The 27,212-nt window shown below is 37.8% G+C and overlaps 1 protein-coding gene across 2 annotated transcripts; it reads left to right on the plus strand.

Moving 5' to 3' along the window:
- The first annotated feature begins 256 nt into the window (after positions 1 to 256).
- Positions 257 to 27,210, plus strand: LOC104094263 (ribosomal RNA small subunit methyltransferase, chloroplastic). Of its 2 annotated transcripts, XM_009600139.4 has the most exons (10): positions 258 to 544; positions 766 to 915; positions 1,344 to 1,400; positions 1,773 to 1,874; positions 3,032 to 3,127; positions 25,026 to 25,110; positions 25,525 to 25,577; positions 26,051 to 26,134; positions 26,346 to 26,456; positions 26,565 to 27,210. In XM_009600139.4, the coding sequence occupies exons 1-10, from the start codon at positions 296 to 298 to the stop codon at positions 26,628 to 26,630; spliced, it is 1,053 nt and encodes a 350-aa protein (XP_009598434.1). In that variant the 5' UTR covers positions 258 to 295; the 3' UTR covers positions 26,631 to 27,210. The 2 variants fall into 2 exon arrangements, with proteins under 2 accessions (XP_009598435.1, XP_009598434.1); XM_009600140.4 differs by lacking the exon at positions 26,051 to 26,134 and having other exon boundaries at positions 257 to 544.
- The last annotated feature ends 2 nt before the right edge of the window (positions 27,211 to 27,212 follow it).

A 27,212-nucleotide genomic window follows, 5' to 3' on the forward strand; every position in this document is an offset into this window, starting at 1 on the left:
ATTATTATACATAAAATTTCTTTCATTAATTATATTTTATTATTCTTTCATATAAATAAATATTTAAACCATCACGTGCCATTACTAGTAATATTTGTAATGGATTACAAAACCAAATCTCCAGATTGATAAAACCAATTTTTTACAACGTTAAATTAGAAAGTCTATTTTGCCCTTAAAAAGTTAAACAAGACGATCCATAGTTCATCTTTAAAAGGGTAACATTGTCTTCTTAGGAACATTCCAATGGATAAACCCATGAAATTAACAGATCAATAACCGCAAAAAACTACCAATGCCTTGTTTGCTACGTTCCCTGCTGCCTCTCTCTTCAACGCCAAAACCTCTACTCTTGGCAAATTCGCCGGCGTACGATGGACCCGTTGGTTCCAATAGCCCAAGACCCAAATCCCATCATACAATAACTGCAATATCTAAAACCAAAAGCGAAACAAGAATCAATAACAAGGCTGAGGATGACTATCATGCCACCCTTAAAGCTCTCAACTCTAAAGGTCGTTTCCCAAGAAAGTCACTTGGGCAGGTATTTACTGCTTTCTAAAGCTAATTCCCTTCTATTTCAGTGTTTTAATATCTGGGTTTTGTTTATTCGGGCATTTCATCGAACAGAGAGATGGGTATGATTGAGTTAGCTAGTGTTTGATGTTTTCTATTCCGTTTTTCATAGTAAAGTGAACAGAGAAACGGGTATGATTGAGTGAATTTGTTGTTTAATTGTTTTTTTAATTCTATTATGGACTGTAGCATTACATGCTGAATTCGTCAGTGAATGAGGAACTAGTTGCTGCTGCTGATGTACAAGAAGGAGATTTGGTGGTTGAAATTGGGCCTGGTACTGGTTCACTGACCAATGTTCTTGTAGACGCTGGTGCCACTGTCCTTGCTATTGAAAAGGTTGGTTTTGTTTCACTGTCAATACACTTCTACTTGTTTGATCTTTTTCCTTCTGTTGTTTTTTCTGCCCAGGCTTAGAGTAAATATTAGGAGTCTCTTATGTAACTGTAAAGGTAAGTTTGATATTTAAAGACAAATTAACTATTTTTGGAATGACATTGTTTTAAATAGAGTGGGATGGCTACAGCCAACTAGCTTGGGATTAAAACGTAATGAGTATGCCAGCGTGTGTCTGTATGTTGAATAACCATATCATATTGAAAATTGTTGTAAGACTTAACAAACTTTGAGGATAAATATCTTTACATGAACAGTTATGAGAAAAAAAAGTTTTTATTTTTATTTTTTATCTTTTGTTCCTTTTTCTGTTTTTCCTTCTTGTTCCTTTTTATTGTTGACACAATCGTTTTATTTTTCTATGACTCCAGGATCCCTACATGGCAGCCCTTGTAATGGAGAGATTTTCCAGTCTAGACCACGTAAAGGTAACAATTTTAGTTAAAATCTCTCCACTTTGAAATACAGGATTAAAAAGGGCAGCCCGATGCACTAAGCTCCCGCTATGCGCGGGATCCGGAGAAGGGCCGGACCGCAAGGGTCTATTGTACTCAACCTTACCTTACATTTCTGCAAGAGGCTTCTACGGTTCGAACCCGTGACCTCCTGGTGACATGGCAACAGACCAGTTACGCCAAGGTTCCCCTTTAGGATTAAAAGTTAATATTTGAGAATTACTCAATAAAGAGTGTTCTTTGACTCTAAAAGGAGATAAATGTACTTGGTTTTATGCTATGCTTCAGGTGGCTTCTATTGCAAAGAAATATTGAAATCTGATAATGTAACCACTGCACCTATAGGTTTTACAAGAGGATTTCACAAAATGTCATATACGCTCCCATTTGTCCACAATTTCGCATAGTGGAAGAGATTCTTCAGGTGTGAAACCACAATATGCAAAGGTAAGCACCTGCCTTCTTTTCTCAAATTCTTCGTTTTAATATAGTTATAAGAAATCTCAGTATCTGTTGGTACTATTCTTGACAATGATGCATATTTATTGTGTATGTTTGTCAATCAAATGTTCTCATATCATTTTTGGATGTAATGTCCCGCGTTGCTTGTTTGCAGTTTGGAGTTTAGATCATCATCAGTCCGTTCATAGTAACTTCAATATGTTCCTCTTGTGTGAAACTAAAAATGCCCCTACAACGAATTGAAGTTAGTGATGACCACAGCAACATATATTGAGCATAGTTTATCTCCTTTTTGAACTTAAAGCCTTCTTGCATGTCTTTTGCTATTCCGGTGTCTAGTGACTGTATACTGCCACTGTTGCTTTTGCTCAGTTTTGTATTTAGGCCCTCCATTTAAATAGTCCTTTTGAAATGGTAGTTAAAAAATCCTGCTAGCACCGTATGAGCAATCAGTATCCCCTCAAAGCTTCTGCGCGGTGGAGTCTGGAATGAAAGATAGGCCCTAAACCATCTGAGTTTTAAGGCAAAAAATAATAATACCCCTCCTTTGGGTGCATAGAGGCAGTTTTAGATGTCTATGGGCTTAGAAGGGCCATTTTTATAACTTGCTGCCCAATTGATGGGGGACTGAAAATGAGAAAAATAAAATTTAGGGATAAAGAGAGAAGACATCCTTCAAGGGACCATTTTGGCAATAGATCATCTTCTAGAATTACTAGTGAAGATTATCTTGTCATCTCAGAAGGGGTGTATTGTTCTGGATGTAAAACATTTACATCGTAAAAGGAATATTACTTGACGTGGAAGCCTCTTTGTATTTTGCTTTCCTTGAGCCGAGGTTCTATCGGAAACAATCTCTCTACCTTCAGGTATGGTAGGTCTGCATACACACTATCCTCCCCAGACTCACTTGTGGGATTACACCGGGTATGTTGTTGCGGCTACCCCCCTTCTTTTGCCTGCTAAAATCAATTCTTAAAAGTGCACCTTGGGTTTCCTTCATTTTCTTTGAAAGACCCGCAAAAAAATCTTCATTTCTTGTTTGACACTTTTTGTGCCTTCAAAATATGTGTTCCAAGTGCGAATTACCATATCTTCAATATCATGCTAACAGGATATTGACATCCCTTTCCTTTTTACAGGTAGTCTCCAATTTACCTTTTAACATAAGTACAGAAGTAATTAAGCAACTTCTTCCCATGGGTGATATTTTCTCAGAAATAGTTCTGTTACTCCAGGTTTGTATTTTCAGCTTAAATGCACCTCCATATCATTTAATCACTAATGCCAACAATAGATAGCAGGAAAGATATGTTGATATTAATGGTATCCCTTAGTTCTTCTTCTTTTATGATTTGTTTTGTTTCAACTGAGCAACTTAATATGCATCAGAGACTGTTGGTTGTTCTGAGTGTTGTCATACTTTTTTAGGATCTGTACATCTTTGGTCTTGTTTAGAATTTACTGGTTAGATATAGAAAACTATGGGCTGAAGCAAGAAGACTAAGGTCTCATTTGTTATTATTAAGATTAAGACGTCTGAATCTGAATACAATTTGAATATCTAGATGTATATTAAGATTAAGACATCTGAATCTAAATACACATCTAAATATTAAGATGTGTTTTAAGATTTGAATATTAAATAATTAAGACTGTTTGTTTTTTAACATCTGAATATATAAAATTTATTTTTATTTAAAAATTAATTAACATAAAATTCAAATAAAATACTAATTAATGTAATATTCTATCAATATTAGGGGTGGGCGTTCGGTATTTCGGTACAGTATTTAAGAGTTTCGGTACGGTATTTCGGTACGGTATTGAAGAGTTTCGGTACGGTATTTCGGTATTCGGTTTATCAATTGTGCATACCAAATACTGTACCAAAGTAATTCGGTACGGTTCGTTATTTTCTTGTTTGGTTTGGTATGGTTCCGATACGGTTTCGGTAATGTACCAAGTCTTGAACGAGAAAGTGATGAATTTTAATTCATTAGAAATCACATAAGAATATGCAGTTAATTATTCTAATTCATTCTAATTCATTCTAATTCTACACTGTCAGTTGTATAGTTGCCTAGTTCTGGCAACAAACAGAAACAAATTGAAGAAGTGATACCAAAAAGCAACAATTCATTTTGTTCTATAACTATATTGTCTGCCTAGTTATGGGCTTATGGCAACAAATAGAGAAACATTGAAGAATTAATGAAAAAGGAGTACGGGGAAGGGACTAACGGAAATTCCGAAGCCTAGTGACTATCGCTAGGTTGGGCTTAGCCCTATTGGGCTACTGACTAGGGGACTACTAACAAGTTAGTATTTTGGGTCGGGAATTGAGAGGTATGGTCCTGGGCAGTGAAGGAATTTTTACTTAAATAATTTGGTATTTCGGTATACCGAAGTATTGAAAGTTCAATACCGATAACCGTACCGAAGTACCGAAGTACCAAACAAATTATACCGAATTAGTACCGAAAATCCGAAGAACCGATACCGAAATACCGAATTAATTCGGTCCGGTCCGGTTTTCGGTTTTTCGGATTTTATGCCCACCCCTAATCAATATGGTATTTAATGTAAAAGTTATATGTGTTAGTTTACAGATATGTATAGTGTAGTCTTGTTCCACATTGGAAGAAGAGCAATATCTCCTTGTAGTGTATAGCTATAAATATGGACCTCTTATATTGTATTTATCATCCAATATCAATAATATATTTTCTCCCGTGCTTTCTCACATAGTATCAGAGCATTAGTGAGAAACCCGTCGTTGTGCATCATTCCAGTGACTTCCGGGAAGAAAGACCTCTTCGCCGTGCAATTTTCCGGCAACTGAGAAGGCTGTCCATAAGCAAATCACTTTCTGTTGGTGTTGTGCAAAAAAACTAACACCACCACAAGACTCCTCACGCTCCGGCGACCAAACCCCAGTCAACCCCACCGGAAAACACACGTCCACGCGCCCTCACACGCCTGGAAAAGAAAAAAAAAATTCGGCGAGATCTGACCCACACGCCGGCGCGTGAGCACTGTTCCGGCCAGATTTTGAAAAAGTTCCAGTTGAACAGTAGGATCGCCTAGTAATTCCGATCCTATCCTCACTGGTTTTGTTTCATTCCGACCACTTTGAGTTTTTCCGTCAGCTACAGTAGATTCCGACGAGCTATAGTGTTTCCAGCGTGAACAATGTTTCCGGCACAGAACAATGTTTTGTTTTCCTGCTATAAACAGTGTTTTCAAGCTATTTCTTCAGTTTTCTCACATGAGTTACTTATTTCCACTATTTCAAGTTAACTCTATTACTACAAATTGTAGCGACATGGGAACTGATGCTTTGAATAGTCGAATGGTTTCTTTAGCAAATTATATTGAGTTACTTCAGTACAAAGCATGTAAGCAGACATCTCGTAGCGACATGGGAACCGATACTTTGAATAGTCAGGTGGTTTCTTTAGTAGATTATATTGAGTTCCTTCAGTACAAAACATGTAAGCAGACATCTTCCGAGATAACTTCTGTTGTTCAAACAGGTAATAGCGTGACTTGTTTCTCCCAATCTTCATCCTCTGAGTCTTGGGTCATTGATTCAGGTGCATCAGATCATATTTCTGGCAACAAATCTCTTTTCACTACTATTTCGTATTCTCAATCTCTTCCAAAAGTCACAATGGCCGATGAGTCTCAAACCATGGCAACTGCAATAGGTCAAGCAAGTCCACTTCCTTCCTTACCTTTAGATTCAGTCCTTTATGTTCCCAATAGTCCTTTTAATCTCATAGTTGTTAGTCGTTTAGCCAAATCACTTAAATGCGTTGTTTTATTTCTTGATGACCATGTTTTTATACAGGAACGCAGTACGGGGCAGATCATTGGTACCAGGCGTAAATCAAACGGACTTTATTACCTTATCCTTGCTAAATCACATGGACTCATATCTTGTCTTCCTTGTACAACTTGTCCTTTTACTGATTCACTAGATTTATTACATAAACAGTTGAGACATCCCAGTTTGTCAAAATTTTAGAAAATGATATCTGGTTTATCTCACTTGTCAGCTTTAGAGTGTGAGTCATGTCAGCTCGGTAAGCATACTCGCTCCTATTTCCCTCGACGTCTTGATAATCGAGCAGAGTTACCTTTTACTTTAGTCCATTCAGATATTTGGGGTCCTAGTCGGGTCAGCTCCACCTTGGGATTCCGCTACTTTGTCAGTTTCATTGATGATTATTCCAGGTGCACTTGGATATTTTTGATAAAAAATCGATCTGAGATGTTTTCTATTTTCCAGACCTTCCACGCTGAAATTCAAAATCAATTTAGGGTTTCTATTCGCACATTTCGTAGTGATAATGCCCGAGAGTATTTGTCTTCCCCATTTCAGCAGTTTATGAAATCTCATGGGATTATTCATCAAACATCTTGTCCGTAGACACCTCAACAAAATGGAGTAGCTGAAAGAAAGAATAGACATTTTATTGAAACTGCTTGTATCCTATTCATATAATCTCATGCTCCGTTGAGTTTTTTGGGGGATGCAGTTCTTACATTTTGCTATCTTATTAATCATATGCCATCTTCAGCTATCCAGAACCAAGTTCCATTCTCTGTCATGTTTTCCCCACTTACCTTTGTTCTCTCTTCCACCCCGTATCTTTAGAAGCACTTGTTTTGTCCATAACCTTACTCCAGGAATAGATAAGTTAGCTCCTCGTGCTCTTAAGTGCGTATTTCTAGGTTTCTCGAGAACACAAAAGGGGTATCGATGCTACTTTCCTGACCTCCTTGTAGTGTATAACTATAAATAAGGACCTCTTATATTGTATTTATCATCCAATATCAATAATATATTTTCTCCCGTGCTTTCTCACAATATGTATTCTATCATATTCTATAATATTCTATCATAATATTCTATCAATATGGTGGTGATGACTAACAATGTGCTTGTGATGCCGACTAGAAGTGATGGTTGATGGTGGTTTTGGTTGATGTTGGTGGTTCTGGGTAATAACTAGTGGTGATTGGTATTGCTGGCGATTATGGTTAAGGATGGTGGTGGTGGATGGTGATAGTTAATAATGGTGGATGGTGGAGGTGGTTGTGGTTGTGATTGAGGAAGGTGATGGTGGGTGATGGTAGTTTATAATGGTGAACAATGTTGGCTATGGTTGTTTATGGTGATGGCGTGGTTAATTAGTTATGGTAGTTGAGGTGGATAAATGTGTGGTTGTGGTTGAGAATTATGATGGTGGGGGTGGGGGTAAGGTAGAGGTGGTGGTGGTGGGTGGCATAGTAGTAGTTAATAATGGTAGGCGTTGGCGGCAATTAATAATGAATGTGGATGACAACATCTTAATGAAATTAAGTCTTTGTTATAAATCTTAATCATACAGACATATTCAGACCCATTAAATGGTTGTAAAGTAAAAAAATAAACATACTTAATGATAAAGATCTGAATGATTAAGATTCAGACTTTAAAAACAAACGCACTTAATATATGAAATCTGAATGATCAAGATCCAGACCTTCATTAAGTGTAAACAAATGAGGCCTAAACTTCTTTGACTCGGTCCACGTTTTTGCATCTCAATTTTGCAACATGTTAAGTTGCAAGTGTTTTTCTAGACCTTTAGTTTCTTTTGAAAATCCCAGAACTAAGCAAGCTTCTTTGTAATGCATTTGCACGTTTAGAGTGAATCATGTTGGTTGCCTTGGTTCTTGTCATTTTACTTGTGACCATTTTGGTATTGTTCAAGTTTCACTGCTTGTTCTTTCTCTTTTTTCATAAGCTAAAATTTTCATTACGAAACACCAAGTCAGTGTCAAAAATATGTCTTAGTTGTTTGTACGACAAAATCCAAGGCATCTAGTGTCACGACCCAAAATGCCGCCTTAGTCGTCGTGATGACACCTATTCTCTAATACTAGGTAAGCCGAGTACTTACAACAGTTAAGCCAGTTTAACAATGATAATTTAAAACATAGTTTAATATGAATACCGAAACAAAAGCGCAATAAGCCTACGCGGCAATAATCATAACACCCTCCCAAGATTAGGTAATACAGAGTCACGAACTCTAGCTGAATACATGGAAAGATCTCAAAGATCGAAATACAATACTGTTCAAATAACAAGCTGACAGTACAATAAAAGGAAAGAACTCCAAGGGACTGCTGATCACGCCCAACTCTAGTCCTAAACAGGATAAGCGGTCGCTGCAAATATAATCCGATCTAAAAGTCTGGAGTCGAATCCCACAGAGAACTAAGGCTTAGCTATAGATTTTTAATATCACTAAGAAGACAAGTTTTGAACAATTTTCTAAATTATAAAGATTGAGATTTATATTTCTAACGAATTAACTAGCATATACTAGAAAGTGGTAAAATTATCAACTAACGAGACAAAGGGTTGGAGACTAAATTAAGGAGGTCTAGAGTTATGATTTCCCTAATTGTCGGAATCCTTCTAGCTATGTTCCCAACAATTTCGCCGATGTATTCTCTACTGATCGTGAGCACTTTAGGTGCCGTAATTCTCTCTCGAGCAACTACAACAATTTACTAGACATATTCTCTCGAACTACGTTAGTTGGCTTCATCGAACCGCTCACTATGACCACGTTAAGGCTTTGTTTTTTCTAAACCTACCTTTAAACCTACTGTATTGATTTCTCACATACGTTAGGAGTGACGTTGTTCAACAACCACCTAAATATGCATCCTTTCTCAAGCAACACATAACAGTCAATCGATGGCCATTCAATCAACTGAAATAAACACGTAGTTGAACAAATAGATAAATTCAAAGGTTAAATTATATTAAAACATAACAAGAATTCATCCTACAAAAGGTTCCGTCAAAACCCTAGATAACAAATTAGCTATTGATAATAGTATGCATAACTACAATACTAGAATTCATAACCAATAATAGAAATAGGAAGAAGGAAGTGAGAAACTTGTAGAAGAATTCTCCGCCTTGCTCCTAGTGTGTTCTTGCCTCCTTAAGTCGAATCCCCAGTCTCCTTAGCCTCCTTAGGCCTAAATTGTGTCAAAAATATGTCAAAAGTACTCAAAATACCGTTTTTCCATGTATATATACCAAGTAGGGTCGGGCCCAAATAATTATACCTTCTTCTACGCGAAAAAGGGCATTTTTCCAGGTCAGGACGTTCGCGGCAGCGGATTCAACTGCGGATTTGGCCGCGGATTTTGGCCAGTTTCTGCCTCACATCCGCGGCCAGTGCGCGGCCGCGCACTTGTTGCGCATTTTTCACCCTGTTCTGTTTGGAATTTGAAAAAACGTAAAACATGAAGTTGTAGCCCTTTGAATTAGATTTCCAACCATATATTGTGGAGCTCAAGTGGAGTTCTGAGCGAAACGTTATGTGCATTTTACTAGACAGTGCGCAATATGCCTACTCGATTCTTCGTTCGTTCTTAACTATCAAATTTGATCCCTGAATACGATCTCGGCTTAATTCCTTGGGTTTTTACTCAGACTTCAAAGCTCCAAATCGCTTGAATTCATTTCCTAACATCTACATAGCTCGGAATCACTCCTACAAGGCATAAAACACACAATTAGTGCAAAACACTAGCGATTAAAGCTCAAACTCAATTAAAGTGTAATAAGCTACTAAAATACGTAATTATAGCCTATCATCAACTGCGACGACCAAGGAGATCTACCTTGAATCCTCGCGATCAATAAGCTAACTCTGCCTGGGTCCGATATCTCCAATACCTGGATCTGCACAAAAAATATGCAGAAGTGTAGTATGAGTACCGTGAACAACTAATTTTTGACCACTCCCGAATTGGATACTATTTTTAGTGTATATATTTCTTTTAGGTCTAATCTTGATATTTTGAACTTTTATCTTACTCTTAATAGGTCTTATTTGAAGTAAAAAAAATTAATTAAAAAAATGACAAAAATATTCACATTCTTTGAGTATAAGTTTTATTTCTATTTACAAGAGAAAAGAAAATTTACAAAAAAATATTTAGTATCTTTTAATTAAATTTTTGATAAGTAAGCTATGGTATTTTTCTTAGTGTCATTTAAATTATATGTAAATAGTTAGATTTCTTATATTTTTCTTAGGCTAAAGCTAGTTGGTTAACATTCTTATCTTAATATTTTAATTTAACTTCACTTCTAAAAGAATACAAAAAAGAAAGAAAGAAAGAAGTGGCATAATTCACGCCACTTTTTCACAAAGTGGTTAGCAAATTTTATCTCACAAAAAGATTTCAAACACCCATAATCCCATTTTCTCCCAACTCCCTCACATATCCCCCACAAATCCTAACTCTCTCATATCTCACTTCCCACTTCCCCACTCATTTCGTCACTTCATTATATCACATACAACACACACACACATCTATTTAATAGATATTTCACAAATCAAGAAGGAGGAGAACGAAATTGGGAAAACAAAAAAAAAAATCGAGAAGAAAGAAAGAACGAGATTTTAGAAAGAAGAAAACAAATTTTCAGCAATAAAAGAATACATCCTAAAACCTCAATTAAAGCTCCACCTGTAGCCTTTGTGAAAACACTATGAAAGCTACTAGTTAGTGTTTAAACCATAGGAAAACACTACAAAACAAGACAAAAACCAGCTATAAAAATATCAAAGTCACCACCATCCTCAAAACCAAGCTCTTCCATGCGACTAAGTTTGAGAATTCCGGCGGGTTTCCGACGTTCCAGTCGAGCTTCGGTTTTGGGTCTTTTGTTCGAGTTCAAAATTGCAATCGTGTCTGCAGCTTACAAAATTTGTAACTCAATATTCTTTTGGGTAATCAACTTTGAGGTTGGTTGCTTTTACTGTACCTTTAATCTAATACTAAAACTCATGGATATGTGACTCTATGCTATGTGATTCATGATGTCAGATTTTAATTATTGATAGTCTTTGTTAGTTTGTTGTTTAAGTAGTGAGAATTGCTAAGAATGTAATATTATCTCACTGTGGATGTTAAAAATAAAAAAGGAAATTCATTTTTTTAAAGATCCAATGTTCTTTGAAAGTTGCTAACAAGTTATGGATGGTAATAAATGAATTATTTTTGTTGTGATAAAAAGGGAGTTCTTGCACTATTCATGTCTCTGTTTCGATTATCTATTCCTTCGTGGGTTTATTAATGTATTTTATTTTTTAAGTTGGCATTTATTTAAAGTTTAATTTTAAGTTGTTAAACATAAATAATTGAAAATGTGTTACTAGTCAAGACCTGTTGAATTTTGGACCTATTGTGACCTAGAAGCATGGGCCATTTAAGAGAAGTAGGTTGTCTGTAGGTTTAAGCCATAAAAGGATTTGGACTAAAGAAAATTCTGTCCGGTCCAAGAGTGATAAAAATAATTGTGAAGGTGCGAAATGAGCCATGAACTAATTCAAGACTCGTTGCAATAAGTAATAAAATAATAATAATAAAATTTATAAATAAATGTCTCGGATCTAAAAAAACAAATAAATGGAATACTCTGAATACGCTAATATGCTTTAGGCGCATGTTAACCAATAAATTATCGTGATTATGTACACGTTCGCGTGGCATAATAATGATTTCCCAAATTAAAGGCAAAGTATGGGTTCGCGCGACTTTGACAAAACAATCTTAAAAATAATAAAGTGTTATTAATTATGTACACGTACGCGTGACATGATTCTTGACACACCAAACAAAATGAATACACGTACGCGTTATTCGTTTCAAGATAATTCCATAATTACAAATAGTCAAGCAATTAAAAGCGGTTTAAGGCAAAAGTGCATAAATTTCCCTAGAACATAAAACATTCAGAATTAGTTAAGCTAGGTATAATTATTAAAGCGACTGTGCTAGAACCATGGAACTCGGGAGTGCCTCACACCTTCTCCCGAGTTAACAAAATTCCTTACCCGATCTTCTGTGTTTCGTAGACTTGAACATAGTCAACTTTTCTTGAATTGGGATTTTAAAATAAACAGGTGACTTGGGACACCATAAATAATTATTGCAAATGGCACTCTATAAATAAAATAAAATAATCTCATTTCAATAATGTCACTTAAAGTGGAAAAACTCATTTCCCCGGCAAAAGGAGGTGTGACAGCTCTGGTGACTCTGCTGAGGACAAGAACCCAGAACTTCTGGTTCAAGGTTCAAAATCCGAGCTTGTAATGTGATCTATACTTGGCTTTATTGATTGGATGTTATTACTGTATTTGTGGGCCTAATGTGCTAATTGCCGCTTATTTACCACTTTGATATTATTTGAACTGTATTAAACTGTCTTCTTACGCCTCCCTTCCGAGTCTTCTGAATTTATGGTGCACACGTGCGCGTGGCCCACTTATTTGTTAGAGGTCGTACCAATTAGAATGGGGTTGGTTCAGTAAGTAGGCCGGGTAGACTTTCGTGCTCCCGTTACATTGTTCCCACCTCGGGTTAAGCTGTCCGCTTGAGTAAGCCAAGTCTAAAACACTCCCCCTAGGATTTAAACCTAGAATAACATAGCCTCATGTCGGATCCCTAGTAGGAACGTTTGTTTGCATCATGTGCATTTGACTTTGGGGACTCAACACAAGGGTTGGGTCCGTGTAGGACAGGTGTACCCGAAAATTACAAAACCAACCTGATGCATCTTATGTGATATCTGTGCATTATGTTTGATTCAGGTTATGCATGTTGATCGGTTTCTAAAAATTGGAGTAAAATTGAGGGAAAAACAGAAGGAAGAAAATAGGAGAGAGAAAATTTACTCGGTTTTCAAAAAATCCCGATATTTGAAAAATCCAAAACCCCTGTCAAATTTTACCCCAAAAAGATTATTACTCCCTCCGTTTCAAATTAGATGAGGTACTTTCCTTTTTAGTGTGTTCCAAAATAAATGACACATTTCTAAATATGGAAATAACTCAACTTTAAATTCTTCATTTTACCCATTTACCGTTAATGATAAGTTTTTATAACCACACAAATGCCATGGCCCCACAAAGCTTTTATCCCTTAAGCTTTTAAGACCACAAGTTTCAAAAGTCTTTTTCTTTTTTCTTTAACTCCGTGCCGAGTCAAACTACCTCATCTAAATTGAACGGAGGGAGTACAAAATAAGGCTGATTTTAAAAAAAGTGTTGTCCCATTCCTGAAACATCTACGAACTGCATGGGTCTGATTCTCACTGGATGTGAGATACGTAGGCAACCTTCATAGGGTTCGGCCCCATTTTTGTACAAAATAACCAAAAGAAAGAAATGTGTCCAGTTTTCTTTTTTGAAAAATACAAATAAATTGACTCAGCTTCGGTTAATCTCGAGCCGTTTTTGTTGGAATAGCCTTAGAACATTTTCAAAATTGTCGAAGGGTTGTTCTCGCAAGAACGAACGTGTCTGTAAATTGGGCGTCACTTTTACCATATTTCCCTTCCCCCGACCCTAAAGCTTTCCTTGGAAGTACGAAGAGGCCATAGTTGCAAAAATAGCCACCCTTTCCTTGGCCACAATTGCAATAAAAAATAGCCACCGTCTCTTTAACTTTTCTTAAAATTGAGTTATTTACAAAATATTGTTTTGCAAAAAGAGTGCATTGGTTTTTTGAAACTAGTGTCAACCCTAATCTTAACTACCCAAAAAAACAGGTACAAAATGAACACTATCCAGAACACTCCGTTGAAGGTTATAGACGAGGCTCCGCTTTGGCTTCAGATGTGGTGGTATGACTTGGGGCAAGACGGACAGAAATGGGTCACCAAGCACTTGGGTGCCCTCACAGATATTATGAAAGTTAAACCACGAGATGACATGATCGAGGCACTAGTGACTTTCTGGGATCCTGTTTACAATGTCTTTCGTTTATTAGATTTTGAGCTCACTCCTACTCTAGAAGAGATAGCAGGATATTCTGGTTTTGGCAGGGATTTGAGAAACCAGAAGCTCATATTCCCGAGGGCTCTCTCTGTTCATCGGTTCTTCGATCTTCTGTACATCGGTAAGCAAATTAGAAAGACCAACGTAGTCAAAGGGTGTTGTTCTTTCTACTTCATGTACTCCAGGTTCGAACAACCAAATGGATTTGAAATGCATGAAAATGGCCTTAACAACAAGTAAAACAAGGACACATGGCAGATTCATCGTCGCTTCGCCTTCATAATGGCATTTCTGGGAAATATGGTCTTCCCAAATGCGGAGCTGACGATTGATACTCGCATAGCCATGGTTGTACATGTCACTACCAAATAACATCACACTCTTGCCTCGATCATTCTATCAGACATTTATCGGGCGTTGACTCTGTGTAAGCCTGGGGCAAAAACTCTTCGAAGGGGGCAAGGTTTTGTTGCAAATGTGGTTGATTGAGCATCTTCGACATCACCCCAAGTTCATGAGCTATGGTCCGAGCAAGTACAATTTCATTAAGAGTTACGAAGAAAGAGTAAGAGATTGCAACTCGCCAGAAGGGGTGGGAGCATGGATATCCCACTTAAGACCTTTAAACGCAAGTCAAATTGAGTGGACCTTGGGATGGCTCCCGGTAAAAGAGGTGATACACATGTCGACCCTGAAAAGTTATTTGTTGTTGTTGGGTTTGAGAAGTGTCCAGCCGTATGCGCCACAAAGAATTCTGAGACAGCTAGGAAGGTGCCAAGTAGTGCCTGAGGATGAAGATTTGAGTGCACAAGTAATTGAGCTACACCCGGAAGCCTGACTCCCCGAGGCTTTAATTCAACAAATTTGGGATAGTTGCCGCTACTTGAAAGATGATACCCATGTACCGGATCCTACAAGGGGTGAGGTAGATCCAGGTTATGTTATGTGGTTTGGGAAGAGGTCCTGCGTAAATGATGAGCCAGATCCCGAAAGGCCCGCAAAAAGGCCGCATGTTTAAGCCTTTGATAATAATATCCAAGAACGGTTGGCCTAGGGTGAAAAGGAAAAGGGATACCGAGCAATTATCCATGCTTTGGAAGAAAAGTTGAGAAACCTCCATATTGAGAAAGACTTGCAAGCACAAGAATCTGAAGGGGAAAAGAAGAATTTGATCCGCGGAAATGAAGCCCTTCGTGCCCAACTTCAACAGATGAAGAAAGCCTCCGAGGTATCGGTTAGAAAGACCAGAAAACCATTGCCAATCTGATGGAAAATGTGCAAGATTATGATGCCATCTTGGCAAAGACTGAAAAAACGTTTGACAAAGCCAAGGAAAAAATCGTACAGTTTAATGAGGAGGCCAAATCTAATAAGGATCGCCAAGTAACAAAATTTGAAGAAAAGAGGGCTCAGTTCAAGAGAGGGCTCTTTCGGTACGTTCGCAAGCTCAACTCATGTATAGTTAGAAGAAATGAGAAGGTACATTAAAGACTACCAGTATACAGATTTTGATAGGGAGAGGACTTAGGTGAGACTCGAGCAGGCCAGACTTCGGGCTCAGTTGGAGTCAGCTTTAGATCGCGAGGGACACATAAGAGAGATAGCCATCACTCGCCAATAGCAGTTACAAGATTGAGACCAGTACTTTCAGTACTTCAAAGAGCAAGTCCATGATTTGGCTGTTTATACCGCTCAAAGTTATGTGAACTGCCGATTATGAGAAGTTTTTGGAGCATGCACCTACTTTTGCCCGTTATCTTGCAGCAGAGTTAGAGAGGATGTACCGTACATTGGGGGGTCAGCCAGGGCAAGCCCCGCCATGAGCAAATGTTTAAGCGGTTGAAAGCAAAATGATTGTGGAATTAAAACATAGTCGTAGTTGTTAGAACTTTTCATGTAGCAGTTATGTTTTAGTTTGAGTCATCGTTGAGTCTGTTAAATCATTGTCTTTTATTCCTGTCAGAGTTTGTTAAGTCATTTTCGATGTAATGTCCTTTATGTCATTGTATTTTTAATTGTTTTGTTTTGTTAAAGAAAAAATGATCGTTCAAAAGAACTCCAGTGACAAACACAAAAGCTATTCCTTGGGGAATACAAAAGATCGTTGCGAATAATGGTTTGAGAAATATAACAGAGCCAGTCGTTATCCGGCATGTTGCACAACTCCAGTGACAAGTAGAAAAGCTATTACCTGGAATTATAACAAGACTGTCATGACGTATAAAGGAAAAGAAATAGTTGAAGAAACAGATGAAATGAGTGGCTTGACCCGTTCTGGAAGGTGCTACTCGCCGGAGGACTTGAGAAAAGCTAGCAAGCCACGGAAAGTCACTTGCCAGTAATAGTCTTGTTTTTTTTTTAACAAAACAAAACAATTCAAAATACAATGACAGAAAGGACATTACATCGAAAATAACTTAACAGACTCTGAAAGGAATAAAAGACAATGATTTAAAAGACTCAACGATGACTCAAACTAAAACATAACTGCTACATGAAAAGTTCTAACAACTACGACTATGTTTCAACTCCACAATCTTTGCTTTCAACCACTGGAACAGTTGCTCATGGTGGGGCTCCCTAGCTGATCCCCCAATGTACGGTACATCCTCTCTAACTCTGCTGCAAGATGACGGGCAAAAGTAGGTGCATGCTCCAAAACTTATCATAATCCATCCCTTGGCAGTTCACATAACTTTGAGCAGTATAAACAACCAAATCATGGACTTGCTCTTTGAAGTACTGAAAATTCTGGTCTAGATCTTGTAACTGTTGCTGGCGAGTAGTGGCTATATCTCTTATGTGTCCCTCGCGATCTAAAGCTGACTCCAAATGAGCCCAAAGTCTAGCATGCTCGAGTCTCGCCTGAGCCCTCTCCCTATCAAAATCTGCATGCAGGTAGTCTCTATTGTACCTTCTCATTTCTTCCCACTGTGCATGGAGCTGAGCTTCCGAACGTACCCAATGAGCCCTCTCTCTCTCTCGAATTGAGCACTCTCTTCTTCAAATTTTGTTACTTGGTGATCCTTATTAGATTCGGCCTTCTCATTTAACTGTACGATTTTTTCCTTGGCTTTGTCCAACGCCTTTTCAGTCTTTGCCAAGATGGCATCATAATCTTGCACCTTTTCCATCAGATTGGCAATGGTTTTCTGGTCTTTCCAACTTCTAACCGGTACCTCAGAGGCTTTCTTAATCTGTTGAAGTTGGGCACGAAGGGTTTCATTTTCGCGGATCAGACTCTTCTTTTCCCCTTCAACTTCTTGTGCTTGCAAGTCTTTCTCAAAATGGAGGTTCCTCAACTTTTCTTCCAAAGCACGGATAATTGCTCGGTATCCCTTTTCCTTTTCACCCCAAGCCAACCGTTCTTGGATATTATCACCAAGGGCTTGAACATGCGGGCCTTTCTTGCTCTGGCTCATCATTTACGCATGACCTCTTCCCAAACCACATAGCATAACCCGGATCTACCTCATCCCTTGCAGGATCCGGCACCTGGGTATCATCTTTCAAGTAGCGACAACCATCCCAAATTTGCTGAATTAAAGCCTCGGGGAATCGGGCTTCCGGGTGTAGCTCAATTACTTGTACACTCAAAATCTTCATCCTCATGCACTACTGGGTATCTTCGTAGCTGTCTCAGAACTCTTTGTGGCGCATACGGTTGGACACTTCTCAAACCCAACAACAACAAATAACTTTTCAGGGCCGACATATGTATCACCTCTTTTACCGGGAACCATCCCAAGGTCCAATCAATTTGACTTGCGTTTAAAGGTCTTAAGTGGGATATCCAGGCTCCCACTCCTTCTGGCGAGTTGTAATCTCTTACTTTTTCTTCGTAAAACTCAATGAAATTGTCCTTGCTCGGACCATAGCTTATGAATTTGGAGTGATGTCGAAAATGCTCAATCAACCACATTTGCAACAAAATATTGCACCCTTCGAAGAATTTTGCCCCCGCCCGATAAATGTGGGATGCAAAATCTCGTTTTGGCTTCTTCGGGGTGGATTTTCAATTGCCAAAATCCAGATTTAAGATCAAACTTGGAAACATATTTGGCCTTGGCTAAATGGGAGAAAAGAGTGAGTTTATTTGGGATAGGGAATTTATCATCTTGGAGGAAGTGGTTAAGTGGCTGGTAGTTAATGACTAACCTGAGTTTTCCTCTTATTTGCTCACCTCTTTTGTTAACATAAAATGCTTCGCATGCCCATTGTGAATCCGATGGCTCTATTAGATTAAATTCCAAGATTTCTCCGCATTCTTTCTTTGCAAGCTGAAGATGATCTGGATTGATGTCTGAATGACAGACTTTTGTTGGATTGATGTTCAGAAGATCGAAGAACCGATGTACAGAGAGAGCCCTCGGGAATATGAGCTTCTGGTTTCTCAAATCCCTGCCGAAACTGGAATATCTTGCTATCTCTACTACAGTAGGATTGAGCTCAAAATGAGAGAAACGGAAGACATTGAGAACAGGATCCCAGAAAGTCACTAGTGCCTCGATCAAGTCATCTCATGGTTTAACTTTCATAATATCTGTGAGGGCACCCAAGTGCTTGGTGACCTATTTTTGTCTGTCTTGCCCCAAGTCATACCACCACATCTGAAGATGAAGCGGAGCCTCGTCTACAACCGTAACGGAGTGTTCTGGACAATGCTCATTTTGTACCGGGAGAAAATGTGAGGCACTCCCGAGTTCCGTGGTTCTAGCACGGTCGCTTTAATAATTATACCTACCTTAACTAATTCTGGATGTTTTATGTTCTAGGGAAATTTATACACTTTTACCTTAAACCGCTTTTAATTGTTGATTATTTGTAGTTATGGAATTATCTTGAAACGAATCACGCCTACGTGTATTCGTTTTGTTTGGAGTGTCAAGAATCATGTTACGCGTACGTGTACACAATTAATAACACTTTATTATTTTTAAGATTGTTTTGTCAAAGTCGTGCGAAGGCATACTTTGCCTTTAATTTGAGAAATTATAACTATGTCACGCGAACGTGTACATAATCACGATGATTGATTGGTTAACACGCGCCTAAAGCATACTAGCGTATTCAGAGTATTCCATTTATTTGTTTTTTTAGATCCAAGACATTTATATATATATTTATTATTTTATTACTTATTGCAACGAGTCTTGAATTAGTTCATGGCTCATTTCGCACCTTCACAATTATTTTTATCACTCTTGGACCAGACAAAATTTTCTTTAGTCCAAATCCTTTTATGGCTTAAACCTACAGACAACCTACTTCTCTTAAATGGCTCATGCTTCTAGGTCACAATAGGCCCAAAATTCAACGGGTCTTGACTAGCAACACATTTTCAATTATTTATGTTTAACAACTTAAAATTTAAATTTAAATAAATGCAACTTATAATACATTAATTAACCCATGAATGAATGGATAATCGAAACAGAGACATGAATAGTGCAAGAACTCCCTTTTAATCACAACGAAAATAATCCTTTTATTACCATCCATAGCTTGATTTTAGGCCTTCTTGGCCTTTTACAATGTTGAATTTAAGAAAATGTCTTTTTTAGATCTCTTACGTGTAAATGAAAGATCTCTTACGTGTAAAAGTAAATCTCCCATGTGTAAAAAAAGAGGTAGGGTCATAAAACTAAAAACAAGTTTGTAAAAGGCCAAAAAACCAATTGACCCGTTAGCAACTTTCAAAGAACATTGGATCTTTAAAAAAATGAATTTCTTTTGTCAGATTTTTTTTTAAACACCCACAGTGAGATAATATCACATTTTTAGCAATTCTCACTACTTAAACAACAAACTAACAAAGACTATCAATAACTAAAATCTGACACCATGAATCACATAACATAGTCACATATCCATGAGTTTTAGTATTAGATTAAAGGTGCGGAAAAAGCAACCAACCTCAAAGATGATTACCCAAAAGAATAGTGAGTTACAATTTTTGTAAGCTGCAGACACGATTGTAATTTTGAACTCGAACAGAAGACCCAAAACCGAAGCTCGACTGGAACGTCGGAAACCCGCCGGAATTCTCAAACTTAGTCTCACGGAAGAGCTGGGTTTTCAAGATGAGGATGGCGGTGACTTTGATATTTTTATAGCTGGTTTTTGTCTTGATTTTAGTGTTTTCTATGGCTTAAACACTAACTAGTAGCTTTCATAGTGTTTTCACAAATGCTACCGGTGGAGGTTTTAGTATGCATTTTTTATTGTTGCAAATTTGTTTTCTTCTTTCTAAAATTTCGTTCTTTCCTCTCAATTTTTTTTTGTTTTCCCAATTTCGTTCTCCTCCTTCTTGATTTGTGACATGTCTATTATATAGATGTGTGTGTGTTGTATATGATGTGAGGAAGTGTTGAGATGAGTGGGGGAAGTGAGATATGAGGGAGTTAGAATTTGTGGGGGATACGTGAGGGAGTTGGGGGGAATGGGATTATGGGTGTTTGAAATCTTTTTGTGAGATAAAATTTGCTAACCACTTTGTGAATTATGCCTTCTTCTTTTTTTGTATTCTTTTAGAAGTGAAGTTAAATTAAAATATTAAGACAAGAATGTTAACCAACTAGCTTTAGACTAAGAAAAATATAAGAAATCTAACTATTTACATATAATTTAAATGACACTAAGAAAATACCATAACTTATCAAAAATTTAATTAAAAGAAACTAAATATTTTTTGTAAATTTTCTTTTCTCTTGTAAATAGAAATAAAATTATAACTTAAAGAATGTGAATATTTTTGTTTTTTTTTAAATTAAAATTTTTTCCCTTCAAATAAGACCTATTAAGACTAATATAAAAGTTTAAAATAACAACATTAGACCTAAAAGAAATATTCACACTAAAAATAGTATCGAATTCGGGAGTGGTCAAAAATTAGTTGTTCACAAGTACACCACGGTCGGTACCCAGTAAGTATCAAGACTAACCTCAGTGGAGTAGTGACGAGGTACAAGTCAAAACACCTACTAGTCAAAATAACCTGTATAGAATTATAAAGCTAATAATGAAAGCAGGAATCAGTAAATGATAACAAGAATCAACATGTGATTTAAACTGTAAAGTAATAAGAACACCGTGAAAGTATCATTGAAACCAAATACGGAAAACAAATAACAACCAATTAATCAAGTTGTTCTACACTAGTTTCGCAACAAAATTACTTCGAGATGCCTCATCTCATAATCACAAGTCACGAGTCAACTCATAAATCATATGCTCACGGTACCTTGTGCCCACATTTCTATTCACAACCGCACGGACAACTCACGTGCCAATATCTCAATTGGCCCGGCATGATCACAAGCTCACAATCACAATCCGCCCGGCGTGGTCACAAGCTCACTATCACAATCCGCCCGACATGATCACATGCTATATATCAACATGAAAGCAGATAATACATGAGCATGATCAATAAATGCTAAGTTTCGTACTCCTAAACTAGTATAAGTGGCATGCTACAGTGTATGCTTGTGCGAGTGTACTATTACAGCCTAAGTTAACAAGTAATATCAAAGACATCGAGTAGCTCATTGAAAGCAACACAACAAGTCACGTAAGGTGTATGACATACACAAGTAGAATCACACTATCACACGAATATCGTCAACAAAATGCCCCAGGTCATCACACATCATCCCTGACATTGCCACCCTTATCTCTCCGATTGCCACCCATATCACTCCGCATAATAGCCACCCTTATCGCTCCACTCGGATATTAACACAATAGCCACCCGTATCACTCCGCATTATCAACAACAGTGAGATGCCACCCGTATGCCCAACATAACAACAACATTGAGATGCCAACCTTATGCCCAGCATAACAACAACATTGAGATGCCAACCTTATGCTCCGCATAACAACAACCAATCCACACAACAATTCACATGTGCTAACATTACAACAATACGACATATCAACTCGTACTACAAGTGCCCATAGGCCACAACCTTTCCAAAAGAACCAACAATATCAATATTTCCACAACAAATAACTCACGACTCAAACACAATGTGTATAGAATCTCAATAACAAAAAAATGAACGAGAAAGTAACTCAACAATGAACAACACACCCTTTAAACACAACTTCAATTAAAATAGATTAATGACTTTCAATAACTTCAACTTCAATTAATTGCTTGAGGATAAACTCGATGATGAAGGTATTTCCATGAAATGACAAACTTCAGATTCTAGTGTATGATAGGCTAACAATGAAAGAGATGGCACGAACTAGCAACTACGTCTAAATGCATGAGAATAATCCGGCAACAAAAGGATATCATGTAACAGCAATTTCAAGTAAGAGTAACTCAACAATAAAGGAAGTCACATATTGATAAAAGAGGTAACAACTTCAAATAAAGCATATAAGAGTAAACTTGACAAGTAAAGAATATGACATGTGCTAACAACTTCAAATAAAAGCATGTGAGAGTAAACATGACAAATAAGAGATATAACATGTACTAACAATTTCAAACAAATATATGAAAGAAGGCTAAGAATTTAAACTGGTCAATTTCCACACATAAACTCGAGTACGCACTCGTCACCTCGCGTACATGGCTTTCACATTACACAAATAACACAAACAACTCAAATCCTAAAGGGTAGTTCCCCCACAAAGTTAGGCAAAATACTTACCTCAAAGAAGCCAAATCAATACTCTAAAATGACTTTGTCGTATGAAACAAACCCCTGGACGACTCAAATCTAGCCAAAATAACTCAATGTCATAAATAAAAACTATAGGAAATAATTCCGGATAATAAAATTTCGATCTTTAATGAAGACTAAAAAGTCAACCCCGGGCCCGCACCTCAGAACCCGACAAAACTCACAAAGTTCGAACACTCATTCCGATACGAGTTCAACCATACCAAAATTATCTAATTCCGACATCAAATCGTCCTTCAAATCATCATTTTACATTTTAGAAATTTTTTACAAAAATCCTCAATAACAACAACAACAACCCAGTATAATCCCACTAGTGGGGTTTGGGGAGGGTAGTGTGTACGCAAACCTTACCCCTACCCTGGGTAGAGAGGTTGTTTCCGATAGACCCTTGGCTCCCTCATTCCAAGAACTCCCCACCTTGCTCTTGGGGTGACTCGAACTCACAACCTCTTGGTTGGAAGTGGAGGGTGCTCACCACTAGAGCAACCTACTCTTGTCCTCAATTTCTCCAATTCAAATCACTAATTTAATGATAAAAACAAAGATGGAATAATGAAATATAATCAAATCCGGGTGAAGAACACTTACCTCAATCCAACACGTGAAAATTCCCTCCAAAATCGCCCAAAACCGAGCTCTCTAACTCAAAAAGTGATAAAAATATCATAACCATCGAAATAGAGCACTTATATTCTACCCAGTGAATTCTACATCGCGATCGCGTAACTTCCCTCACGATTGCGAAGAACAAAAACTTCAGCTGCCAAATCGTGCTTCGCGAACGCGTAAGTACAGTCGCGAACGCGACTCTCAACCCCCAGCAAACATCGCGGACGCTTTCTCAACCTCGCGAACGAGGACTACAATTCCTGATGACCCCTTCCAGTTCCTTATACGCGATCGCGTATCGTAGATCGCGAACGCGAAGACATAAGTCCCCCAAGCTTCGCGACCGCGAAGAACAAAAATGCCAGCTTCCACAGAACTCTACGCGAACGTGATTGCTTCATCGCGATCGCGATGAAGAACACCAAGTAATATCAATCAGCAGTCCAAATACATGGAAAAATGGCCCGTGGCCCATCCGAAACACACCTGAGGCCCCCCGGGACTCCGTCCGAACATATCAACAAGTTCCAAAACACAATACGAGCAAGCTCGAAGCATCAAATCACATCAAACAACACCAAAACCATATATCGCACATCGATTCAAGCGTAATGAACTAATGAACTTTCAACTTCTACAACTCGCGCCGAATCATATCAAATCAACCTGGAATTACCTCAGATTTTGCATGCAAGTCCCAAATGATACAACGGAGCTATTCCAACTCCCGGAATCGCAATCCGAACCCGATATCAATAAAGTCAACTCCCGTTCAAACCTTCCAAACCTTAAACTTTCCAACTTTCGCCAAAATGCATTAAATCAACCTACGGACCTCCAAATTCAAATCTGGACATTAGCCTAAGTTCAAAATCACCATACGAAATTATTGGAATCAGCAAAACACCATTCCGGAGTCGTCTACACAAAAGTCAAACTCCGGTCAACTCTTACCGCTTAAGCTTCTAAAACAAGAATCATTCCTCCAAATCAATTCCGAATCATCCGAAAACCGAACCCGGCCACACACGCAAGTCATAATACACAATACGAAGCTGCTCGAGACATTAGGCCACCGAACGGGACGCAAATTCTCAAAACGGGTCGTTACACCTACCTATGAAGTTTGTCAACTCCTTATACAATACGGTTCTTTCTTTGCAAATAAAGTGCAAGTGAATTTTCATGCTTTCGACATCATTCTCACTATCATCTATTGCTTCTATTCCATTAGCACCAAAAGAGACATAGTGGTGACATTTCAAGGCTGCCTTCTTACTGCTACTCTGTATGCTCCAACTCATGGCTGCTTCCTCTATTGTTCGTAATAATACTCACTATATGTTAAAAGACGAGAATACAGAGGACCAATCCGCTATATGTTAAAAGACGAGAATACGGGGGTTCTCTGTCGTGAAGCCAACCTGAATGCAAATTAGTATTCTCTCCGGATTCATCATGCAACACCAACTCACAAATGTCTTTCTTCTCTTTCTCAAATTGTGCACCATCTGGAAGGCATCCCGCACTGGAGACCAAGCAAAGAAAGCAACTCTTTTTTTTTGTTTTTGGAGTCTAGGATAGGACTTTGACTTCTTTCATAGTCTAATTTTCCATCTGCATCCTGAACTCAGTTGCTAATTTCACTTTGCTAAGGTTCTCGCTTAAACCTATGTGGTAGTTACATTTGATGGCTTCCAATATCAAACAAGGTCCTCGTGGTGCTGTTCTATGTTTATGTTAAGATCTATGATTGCTAGTTTCAAGAAATTACAATGATAGATGTTCTTGGGACATAATGTAAGAGGTCATTTCACAAAATATGCGACTTTATGGCATAGAGGAAACAGTTTGATAGATTTCACCTCTTACTAAATCTGACCAAACTATTACAATTGTTGACAGAATTACTGACAGTTGATTGTGTGCAATTTCAGGAGGAAGCAGCTGTGCGCTTGGTGGATTCATCCTCAGGGTCCTCTGAGTATCGACCCATTAATATCTTCATCAACTTCTATTCAGGTAATTGAGGGTAATTGTGAAGGTGAATTAGTACCTTAGACTTCAATTGCATGACTCTAGTTATGGACTGAGGATGACAAACTTTTGCTAGTGATTACTTGATAATAAAACAACCATAATTAAGAGGTCTTTTCTCGCAAAGTATTTCATTTCCAAATGTTCATTTTTAGTCATCTGATATAACAACGCCTATATGCTGTTGATTTCCCATCTTTTGTGTCTGAATCCTTAGTACCTCAAATTCTGTTCTTAGTTGACTACTACTGGTGATATTCTTTGAGCCTCTAAGATATACTGTATAAATTAAAATCACGTCTTTAGTATTGATGACATTTTCAACTAAATAGCTCCAAAATCATTTTGTACATATTAATCAATAATCTCAAGCTTTTGCATTTACATTTTTCTCTGCAGATCCTGAATACAGATTTAAGGTCCCAAGGACAAATTTCTTCCCACAACCTAAAGTAAGTGATCAGTATATATTTTCCTGTTTGAATTCCTATCCAAAACCAAGAAACGAAGGTACGTAATGCCTTGAAAATTTAAACATTAGCAGATTGCACATTTTCTAGACTCTTCTAGGCACGCTCGCTTGTCACCTTCAATAAATTGAACACACGCTGTCTGGACGGCTTCAAGATGTGATGCTCTTTCCAATATCAAATACTTTGAGCTGGGGTGGAATGAACTTTATTCTACTGTGTAGACGTGTTCCCTTCATCCGAAAAAAGAAAGAATTCTCTATGTATGCTTCCATTGATACATTCGTTCTCTTGGATGAATACTATTATATGAAAAATACAGTTCTTATATCACGTATAGGATATTCGCTGGCGGCATAGCTTTTCCATGTCCATATGATGGTGTCTAATAGGTAATTTTATGATTATTCCATTGGGTCACAAAGTGAAATTATTTGTTTCTTGTTCTTCTTCAGGTCGATGCAGCTGTAGTTTCCTTCAGACTGAAACAACCTGTAGATTATCCTCCTGTTTCTTCTGCCAAAAGCTTCTTCTCAATGGTTCTTACAGCTTACCCATATACTTTCCTTTTTGTTTTCCCACCGTGTTAGCGTGATATAGTGATTGCTACCAACTAAAATATCAGCATATGCAATCCGTGGTTAGGCTAATGCTTGGTTATACAACACATTTGGGAATTTTAGGGTAAAATATGGGGAATAGTTTATCTTTCTCATTATTCATAGCTGACATTCCTCATTGATGGTTAAGGTCAATTCTGCTTTTAATGGAAAACGTAAGATGTTGCGAAAGACACTACAGCATATATGCCCTTCCCTTGAGATTGAAGAAGCTCTTGTTAGTGCTGGTCTTCCACCCACGGTATGACTGATGTATTTTGTGATTTATCAGTCAATTGAACACCAGCAATTCTTCTATCTGAATCAGCTCTTCCGTTTGATGTTTTTCTTCTATTTTGTTTTTGTCCAGGCAAGGCCGGAGGAGCTAGCGCTAGAAGATTTTGTAAGGCTGCATAATTCAATTGCTAAAGCCTAAGACTTTCTGGTGTCACTTGGTGCTGAGCTTTGCTAAGGATACTCGAAAGTAGAGGGCTCACCTTTCTTATTACTCCCCTTGCTATCCTAAACTTGACTGGTACCAGAATTTGGAATAAGGAATTCACAAGCTTCTGCAAGCCTGGAGAATTATCACCAGCTGGGAACTCAAACAGCTACAGTTGACAGCAAAAAGGACAACTCCACAAAACTTGATTGAGCATCCCTTGCTACTCTGGCCCCATCAAAGCCTTAATCCATTCAACATAGCACAAGTGTTGGAAGAATTGTCAGGGCTTCAGAGCTGAATGTAAATATTTTATCACATATCTTCTCTTACACTCATTAGCATCAACCAAAGACGAATAATGTATTTGGGTTTATATATAACTTGATATTTTTTGCATAGGATCACAATCTATTTATGAACAGTGAGTGAGGATTCATACAATAGATCCAACTTGCTTGGTGTTGTTGTTGCTGCTGCTGTTGTATCAAATGCTTGGTACCGAGGCATTGTTTTTGTTGCTATTGTATCAAATGATATAAAAGCTCTTTATATTTAGCTCTATTTGGCATTACA

This window comes from Nicotiana tomentosiformis, chromosome 1 (genome assembly GCF_000390325.3).
Source record: "Nicotiana tomentosiformis chromosome 1, ASM39032v3, whole genome shotgun sequence".
Classification (NCBI taxonomy): Eukaryota; Viridiplantae; Streptophyta; class Magnoliopsida; order Solanales; family Solanaceae; genus Nicotiana; species Nicotiana tomentosiformis.

Excerpts from the sequence above, each read along its gene's own strand:
- LOC104094263 (XM_009600139.4), top strand. The coding sequence starts at position 296 with ATGCCTTGTTTGCTACGTTCCCTGCTGCCTCTCTCTTCAACGCCAAAA. Across the intron at positions 1,401-1,772 it reads CCAGTCTAGACCACGTAAAG|GTTTTACAAGAGGATTTCAC; the intron begins GTAACAATTTTA and ends CTGCACCTATAG. Across the intron at positions 26,135-26,345 it reads CCAAAAGCTTCTTCTCAATG|GTCAATTCTGCTTTTAATGG; the intron begins GTTCTTACAGCT and ends TTGATGGTTAAG.